Genomic DNA, 9204 nt, shown 5'->3' with positions numbered 1-9204 from the left:
GGGGAGGGGGGGACGCGCGGCGCACCCGGCTCGCCCTCCGCGCGCGGAGCCGCACCGCCCGAGCAGCCGAGCCGCGCGCCCGCCCGCCCGCCGCCTGGGCCCCGAGCCCACCGCGCCGCCCGCCCGCCGCCTGGGCTCGTCCCGCCGCCCTCGGAGGACGGCCGGCCATGGACGCCTGCAAGTTGGAGCCGAGCGGGAGGGTGTGAGCGCGCCGGGGGCCGGGAGCCCGCGCCGCGCAGCCGGGCAGCCGGGCGCGCCGGGGGTGGGTCCCTCTCCCCAGCCCGGCTCTGCGTGGAAGAAGAGGGCGGGGACCGGCACGGGGAGGAGAGCGGAGGAGGAGAAGGGGGCATGACTCGTGCAACTTGCGGCGGGCATCCACCGAGCCTCTGAGCCGCCGGCGGCCCGGGGCCCGGATTGCGGCCGCGCGGATCCCACCCAGCCCACCCCGCCCCGGCCGACGGCTGCGGCTGACCTGGATCCTCGGAGCGCCCGGCGGCCGGCAGCGATCGGCCTTCGTCTTCCGGGCTGGTTTCTGGAGCGCGGGGAGCGCTCTCCTCGCGGCCCCTCTCGCCGGACCCCCGGACCCCGATGGCTCGGATGGGGCTTGCGGGCGCCGCTGGACGCTGGTGGGGACTCGCTCTCGGCTTGACCGCATTCTTCCTCCCAGGTAAGCGCGTTCCTCCTCTGCCTTCCACTCTCCCCCCACCCCCCACCCCCTTCCCCGCCACCATCCAATGCCTTCCCGAGGCTGGGAGCTGGACGGCGGGCACGTCTGGGTTACAGGCAGCAGAAGGAGGCAGAAAAGTTGGGTCACGGCTTAGGTAAGGGGGGTGCGGGTGGCACGGCGGAGAAAGAGAGGATGAGAAGCCTCACAGCCTGCCCTGCAGGGAAGCAGTCGGATGCACGTCTCTGTGTAGCAAGAAAGCACTTTCTCCGCTCTGTTTTTCACAAAAATAATAATATGTAATCGCGTTCTATTTATTTAATAACCAGCTCTCAGCTCGGGAAGCAGTTTGGAAACACTGCATGTTACATAAATGCAAAATAATCACCGTAATCGCCGTCTCGGGGTATGAGACAACAGCCCCAGGGGGAGGGCGTCAGTCTCGGAGCTGGTGGGCTGCGGGTTTGGAGGATGGCAGGGGGGCTTCGTCTCTGTCGCCGGCCCCTTCGCCAGACGGCTCCGCGCGCTCGGGCCCCCTCCCGCCCCACGCAGCCACACGCGGGCGCGGAGAGCCGGCTCCTGCGTCAGAGACAGCTTCTCGCTCACCTGCGGTTCCTATCCCGGTGGGTGAGGCCCGGGCCGCGCGGGCTCGCAACCTCCCCGCCTTGCGCGAGCCGGACTTCGCCTCGGAACTCCGCGCCGGGTTTGGGGGCTCTCCCCGGAGGAAGCGCCGCGGGCTCGGTGCCAGCCAGGTGGCTGCATGACCCACTTTCCCGAGGCTGCCCCGCGTGTCCTTCCTCGAGGCGGCCGGCGGCCGAGGGGTTAACCCGATGCCCGACCCTGGGGTGGCCCGCGGTGGCCCATCTGACGGGTGGGGTGGGGGCGGAGGCTGGGACCGGCCCCGGCGTATTGTGCTGGGGAATGAACTGGAAAATGCGTTTAGGAGGCAAATCCGACCGAGTCCCCTCGCCTGGGTTTAACCCTTTGTGTCCCTGGGGAAGCTGCTAGGCTCCCACGGTAGCTGGTGACACCAGCGGGGGTCAGGGTGGGGGTGGGGGTGCCTCCAGCCCTCCGGGAGGAAACCTGAGACGACCTCCCGCCCGGGCTAGATGGGGGGGTTTTGTGGGGGAGGGCGGGGGTTGGCTGGAGCACGTGGTCTGGCCTTAGGATAAGGGGTCGGAGTAGGGAGAGACCAGCTCCGCACGGGGCAACAATGTCACATCTGGAGCGCCGCCGGCAGCGGCCCGTTGGAGACGCCAGCGGTGCCGCAGACTCGCGGGCTAGTTTGTTACCCCGGGGGGCGAGCTTGGCTGCCGCGGTCCGGGGCTGGGGTGTACCCCTGGAAGGCAGGAACCTGGCCTCATTCAATTCTATGCCCCTTCTGCCTCCAGCTCACTGCCAGGGCTCCACCGACCTGGCTGAATGGCCTATGGTAGCAAAAGCACTTTGTGGAGGCCGGCACCACGGTGCCCCCACCCCTGCAGCCTGTGGGGTGCTGCCCTGCTAGGTGGGGGGCGGGAATTCTAGGGCACACAAGCAGCATTATCCATTTCTAGGGGCCTGAGTCGACCCCCCCTTCCCCCGCAGGGTGGTCGTGGTGAGTGAGAGGTCTTTCTCTCACACCGGACCTCCTGGGAAGCCAGCCAGAGCTTAGGCCCTAGGACGTCTCTGACCACGGGAAGGGGGGTGCGGTGAGCTTCTGGGAACCCTTCAGTTGCATAGTGTCCACACCCAGATGCTAGGGAAAGGAGAGCTTTTGGGGAGCTCTAGCTGGTCTGGCACACCAGGGGTTAACCTCATTCCCATCGGACAAAGAGTGGAAAGGCTTGGGGGCAAAGAATGGACTCACCCCCTTTTCCACTCCTTTCGTTGTTCTCTTCCCCCAGCTTTGAGGTACATAGTGGTTAACTCCTCTGGGGGGCTGGAAGCCTGCCCTGCTCCACCCCACTCAGGAAGTGGGGTCAGGGAGATGGCAGTCTCACCTGGCTCAGTGTAGACACTCCCCTCTCCCCAAAACTGCAGATTGAGGGGTGGGATGCAGACAGAGAACTACAACTCAGGCACTTAAGCCCTCCTCGGTCGACTGTCATTGTTATGGCCGGGGTGGCATCAGGGGCAGCCAGAATTCATCCCCCCGCTGGCCAAGCTCCCTCGCACACCCGCCTGTGTGCCCTGTGCCCCTGCAAAGGGAGGTGGGCGGGTGTGGTTGTGCCCCTCTGACACTGGATGGAGGCTGGGGGGCTCAGAAGTTGCCTGCCCACACCCCACTTTCCACCACTCGCCAGCTCCCTCCTGAGTGCTTTCTGTTGCCCCTCTCTGGAGACTTGCCAGCCGGATGCTCTTTTCTGGGTTCTCCTGGGCTGTGTCAGGGAGCATGGAGGGCAAAGAGAGGTCCTCTCTCTGGGGCGAAGCAGGTGGGGGCAGCCCCCAGTGTGTGCGATGGCCCCCTGACTAAAAAAAAAATAAAAACACTCAATCTGGCTATTGACGTGTAAACACAGAAGTATGTTTTCAACAACACAGCCTTTACCAGGCTGGGTGGTAAAGCCCACAAGCTTCGGAGATAACAGTCTGTGGTTCCTACAGGTCAACTCAGAGGAGATGGCCAGTGGAGCATAGGGACGACACCCCCGAAGAGGGACAGGAGGAGCCCTGGGGAGGAGGCAGAGAACCTGCCTTAGAAGCAGGTGCACAGAGCCGGTGTCCCACCTACACCACACCCTCCCTAATTGGCTTCCCCAAACCTTTTGTCTGGAAAGAGAACACACACCCCAGGTGTCGTGCACACCCTCGGAAGACCTGTCGGGCCCGCGGCACATCCCTTCTCTGCAGTCTGTACAGAGCCTGCAGAAGGTGGTTTCCTTCAAAACTCCGAGTGTCGGAGCTGCTGGGCTATTTTCCTCTCTCCCCATTTCTCACAGACAGTGATGTGCTCAGGCTTGCTGGGCAGGACATTATGGCAAAACCAATTCTGCCGGCCTGGGGATTACAGCGTGTGCGAACAGCAATCTCAGTGCCCGCTTTGGAGGCTGCGCTGTAGAGAGTGTCTCAGAATCAGATTCAAGGCCTGACAGTCCAAGCTGGAGGGGAGGAGAAGATCTTGCAGAGCCTGGGCCCCGCAGCCCTGGCTGAGCAGCCCGTAAGGCATCTCTGAGCCTGAATATCTGTGGCTCAGGGGGACAGGTGGTCCCTTGTTGCCCGATGCCGGCCAAGATGATGATACCAGTTCCCGTCTCAGCCACTCAGCTTTGCACAATGAACCCACCTACTCGTTAGCCACTTCCTGACCCAGGACCCCGTTGAATGCTGCCAGGACGGTCATGCCAGCCAGCAGAACCCTGGTGCCGATGGCTCAGCAAGCGAGCAAGTGGGCCAGGCTTGGGGGGGCAGGGGGTGGCACGGGGCCGGGGCACGGGCAGAGGGTCTGCCCCCGTTGCTGCGTCTTACGATACTGCCATTGTTTAGCAGCTGACTTACGTTCATTGTTCGGCACAAACAGAAAACACCCGAGGGAGGTGTGAATATACCTTCGATTTTCCTGATTGTATCTTTTCCTGGTTAACCTGGTAACTTGAGTGGCTCCCACCTGGGGGAGAGACAGACCGAGGGGGTACCTGTGTATTCGCCTGTTTTACCGTCGTTGTCGTTGTTGTTGTTTTGACTCTGACCGTCAGCCCGCGTGCCGGCCTAGACTGGACACCAGCCAGCTGTGGCGCTCCGGCGGTGACATTTCTGACAGCCTGCATATCGTCTCACCATCCGTGTGGACTGGCACACACACGTGCCAGGCTTTGTGTGCTTGCGTCGGTGATCTGCAATCCCCTGTGCACGGGCAGACCCACGGGCGCGAGGGCAAGGAGGTCTTGGGCGCTGGTGGCTGTGGGTCGGCACGGGACTAGGGCTATAACTGTATATCAGGTGTATATTCACATATAACCGATCTCTTCTGTCTTTCCCACTAGGGTTTTGTGAGTGGCTCTGAGCCTTGATAAGACCTGTGTTGATGTCACAGGGTCAGAGAGGTGATTTGGGGAAGAGACCTAGGACTTGCCAGGTGGGCTGCTGGGTCCTTTGAGAGCCGGAAGCCTTTACACTGGTTTCTTTTTCTGTTCTTGCCCTTGGCTTTACACTGGGCCTCTGCATGCTCAGCTGGTGAGGAAGGAGACTTTCCTGTCTTGTCTCCCTGGCCCATGGTATCTGGATCCTGGTGTCGACTGGGGCCCGGCTTGCCCCAGGGCTTCTCCAGATCCCTAGAAGGCTGGGGGGGGCCCCGGGAGATAGGTTTGCAGCTACTCATTGGGCATCTTTACTTTGTGCCTGAACACTTGGGGGAAAGGGGATCATCTGAGGAGAAAGGTGGCCAACTCTGGGCATTTTAAAAGGGGCAGGAGTGCGGGTTTGGGTCCTCCACGAAAATAGCCCCGTGGAACCAACCACAGGCGTACTCAGGTCGGCAACATACACGTGCCTGGAACCACCCTGGGCTCCGTGCAGCAGAATGGGAGAGCCCCCCTGAGAGGGAATGAGGGGCGAGAGGCAGGGAAGAACTTTGCCTGTCCTGGGAACCCAGGACCCCGTGCCCAAGACCGGCTGGCAGGTGTTTCTCCCCCACGATGCCCGCCCCTCTCCATAGAGACCAGGTCCGCCGAGCCAGCAGCAGATGTGCTGGCGGGGGCAGGAGGTAACTTAAGATCTGAGCAGGGATCACTTTGCAGAGGGAATGCCCTGCGTTGGAGATAACACCCCTTAGTCCAGTTAACCCTTGAAACTCTGGATTGTGCTGATCTGGGAGATAGGGAGAGGGAAGAGGTGGGAAGAAAACACATCAAGCCTAGCACCTGAACCCTGACCCGTTCCCGAAGGACAGATGAACACAGTGCAATAGGAGAGACCCGACAAGGACACAAAGGAAGTCTTCCTGGTGGCAGATGACGGGCTCTTTACTTTAGGGCAGTGGATAATCCCAAGGTTTATCCTTGAATGGGGGAGGGGAGCAATGGTATGTATTCCCCCCCACCCCGCCCCGGGCTCATGGGATCTGTGCCTTTCACAGTCTTCTAAGGCAAGGAAACAGCGGTCTCGGGCCCTAGTTCTGAGAGAGCGGCAGACGGCTTGGGTCCTCTCCCTGCAGCCTAGGAAGGACCCCATCGTGGCCACCCAGCATAGTGAGACAGCAGAGTGCAGCCAGGTGGGCTGGGTTTGAATCCCAGCTCTCCTACTTGCTGGCTGAGTGGGCTTGGTTAAGTTACTTTGTAAGCCTCAGTTTTTCCCATCTGTAAAATGGGTTTCTGTTAATACAGTTTCCAGAGGAGGTTGTGAAGTGTAGATGGACAATAAAGTATGAAAAGTGCTTAGCTCGTCGCCCGGCCTGTGATAAACATGCAGTAAAGTGGCAGCTACTCCTATTCTCCACGCCCGTCCTCTGAGTGGTCCCGGTGCCCTCTCAGCTGCCAGCTGGGCAGTGGCCACTTTGTACTCCCTTGAAAAAGAGCCACTCAGCTGCCTGCCCAGTGCTGACCTCTCTTCCCTTGTCGCCAACCGGGAGCTGCTCATTGAGCCCCGCCTGGAAATGAGGGCAGGGGCCGCAGCAGCCCCTGGGGGCTCAGATGGCCTGGTGGGCTCCAGGCACCTGCGCGCCCGACCCCGGTGCTCGTGTACTCACAAGCAGCAGGTGCTGTGTGGTCTTTGCTCTGCAGCCTGTCACCAGGGGCTCTCCCCGGCACCCTCCTCACTCCCTGGCTACATCTGGAGTACTGGCTGTGGTAGAAGCCGGGGCCGGCAGGGAGGGCCTGGGGCTCAGCCCCTGCCTTCCTTCAAAATCCCACGTTTGGGGGAAGGGTGGGCAGCACGACCCTCTCTCCCGCAGCCCACTCATCTGGCAAGACGGTACAGCCAGATAGAGCATCCCTCCTGGCGTCACCCCCTTCTCACTGGCAGGAAGCCCTCCCCCAGTTTCTCCGGTTGCAGATGGAATCCTTTCGCCCCCAATAATAAAAATGTCTGTGGTGCTCTTTACGGCTCGTGGCTCCAGCCGATCCTCCCAGTAGCCCCGGGAGAATGGTATTCCTGGCCCTTCCATTTCACAGATGAGGAAAGTGAGTCAGGCTTAGTCATTTGCTGACCATCTCAAGCCAGGGAGGCCAAATCGGGTGCCAGAACTTGTGACTTCAAATCCAGTAGATGAGGGAGATGACACAGGCTGAGATGCACAGATACAGAAGAGGCTGAGCCGGGCCACCACGGAACGTGTCCGGTGAGACGGTCATTCACTTCACCAGCCACCACCATTCTCCCCCTACAACAAGCCAGAGCTCCCTGGGGAATGGAGGGAAAGGGGGAAGACATAGGTTGGAGGGTGGCCCAGCCGGAGGGAGCTGACCGTGGAGCCCAGGTCGGCACGCCCAGCAAGAACAGCTAGGGGAGCCAGGGAGAACAGTGTCCCTCTGGAAGCTAGAGCATCACCCCCTGGAGATCTAGCCTGAGACATGGGCAGGGCCCTGAGGTATGAGCACAGAGCCCCAGGGCATAGGCAGGCACTGGGGCAGAGAGTGGCGCTCCGAGAGCACGCGGACGCACAGAGCCACAGAGAGGGGAAGGGGTGAGATTTGGCAGGCAGAGCGGACTCCCTCTCCTGGGCCACTCCCCGCCCCGCTCTGGCCTGCACAGACCCCAATGTCATTCCCAGTTTATGAGGAGTCTCATTACCAAGCCACAGACAATAAAACCCGCCCGGCCACTCTGGCCCGGATCTCATTAGAGGACATTAGTTCCACTGGCTGGTAGCTCCACGGGGAGACAGCGGCAGGCGTGGCCCAGGAAGCAAAGCAGGCCAGTGGCCATGGGCATGAGAAGGTCCCATTGGGAGTTGGAGTTCGATCTGTGGGCTTAAATGGAGTTCTTTGCCTCCCCGTTCCCTGTCCTGGAATGTGTGCTCCCCAAAGCTGCAAACACAGGTTCCCTCCTGCCCACTCGAATCCCCAGTTCTGTCCCCTGCCTGAAGGGGAGAAGCACACGCTCCCTCCAGGGCTGTTCGTAGGAGCCCGCCTTGTCTGGCACGAGCTGGCTGAGAAGCTTAGCAAAACACCATCCTGCGGAGGGGGGCCTTGGGGTCAGGGGACGGCTCCCCACGCTCACCCGTAGGTCTGAGGGTCACATCCCAGCAGTAGAGATGAGTTTGGCTTCCTCACGGCCACGCTGGCTTGAGAATCCCGGCCTATCCTCCTGCCCCGTGGGGGTGGAGACCTGGGGACCCCACGGTGGAAACATTTTTCCTCCCTGAAGATGCACTTCTGTCACCTGACAGCTAGGACAGGGTCTCACTGGTCTCACACCGCTCCCTGAGGTGGGGTAACTTGTCCACAGTTGCTGTGACGGAGGCTTGGGTGCCGTCATGGGGTTCTCCCCACCGGAGCCGGGATTATTTCTTGCTCAGCAGAGTCGAGTGCCTGTTGACAGCCCGGCTCCTCTCTGCCTCTGCCTTCCCCTCTCCGCTTTATCTTGATCTCTCTTTTCCTACAATCCTCCGCATATACCTGCTGGTCACCAGAATACCACCGGGGCTCAGTGGTCATCACCATAAAAAACAAGCCCAGAGCAAAGGAAAGCTCGCCCCTTCCTGGTACCTCCGTCTTGTGGAGGAAAAGTAAGCGACAGGCGCAAATAACTTGTTCTTAGCGCACACGAGCTCACTTGGTACGCTTCCATGGAGGGTCACACAGGCCAGCCCACGCTTTGGCGCATGAGCTGGTTTGCCCGCCAAATGAGTCAGCGGAGCTGGGAGGGCCGATCTGTTTGGGCAGACGCGAGTCCGCCTCGCTCTGGAGAAAAGGGGACTAGAGACCTGTACTGGCTCCTGGGGCTCCCCCGTAGGGCCCTAGTCTCGAGCCGGTCTGGAGTGCTGGCCCCAAGGGGGATCGGTGAGGCTGCCTCCGTGCGCTCTGGTTCCTGGGGCCCGAGCCGCGCCCCCAGCACGCCCTCCCTCAGTCCTGGTATCTTGTGGGCAAATGCTGCCAGCCTGCTAGGACAAAGAAAGTTAGAGAAGGTGCCTCAGAGCCAAGCCAGCCTTGCCACCACTTGACATGGGCCCCACCTCGGGAGGGGCTGTTAGTAGCGCCCTTGTTCACGGGACTGTTGCCACAGCCCCTGCCTCCTGGCTCTCTGGCTCCAATCTGCTCACACTGCTTCTTGGATGGATACACCTGAAGTGCACGTGAGGAAGACGCTCACAGGCCCAGAAGCATCCGATGGCTACCCCCTCCCTAGCTCCTCTCTCACTGCCCTCCCCCGCACGCCAGGCCCACCCAGCCACACACCCCTCTATTCATGTCCCACGTTTTCCCGCCTCAGTGCCTTTGCACATGCCAGCACCCCCCCCCCCCGCCCCGCCTAAAGTTCTCCCTTCCTTCCCATATCTAAATACTGAGATCAAGAGCCACTTCTGTCATGAACCTCGTGACCCACCCCCTCTCCCAGCTGGGGATAACCTCTCCCATCTCAAAGCCCCCTGGCACCTCCTCCATGCCCCCCTATGGCATTAACCA

General features: G+C 61.2%; 1 protein-coding gene across 1 annotated transcript in view; it reads left to right on the top strand.

Annotated features, from left to right (window-relative positions):
* The first annotated feature begins 262 nt into the window (after positions 1 to 262).
* Positions 263 to 9204, top strand: part of NECTIN1 (nectin cell adhesion molecule 1) — a 58349-nt gene continuing 49407 nt past the window's right edge. Inside the window, exon 1 of the mRNA XM_042905122.1 lies at positions 263 to 667. Within this exon, the coding sequence (XP_042761056.1) occupies positions 589 to 667 (79 nt within the window). The 5' untranslated portion in view covers positions 263 to 588. The remainder of the gene's footprint in view (positions 668 to 9204) is intronic.

The sequence above is a fragment of the Panthera leo genome, chromosome D1 (genome assembly GCF_018350215.1).
Source record: "Panthera leo isolate Ple1 chromosome D1, P.leo_Ple1_pat1.1, whole genome shotgun sequence".
NCBI lineage: Eukaryota > Metazoa > Chordata > Mammalia > Carnivora > Felidae > Panthera > Panthera leo.
The sequence above is the reverse complement of the archived record's forward strand: the minus strand, read 5'-3'. Positions and strand labels throughout refer to the sequence as shown.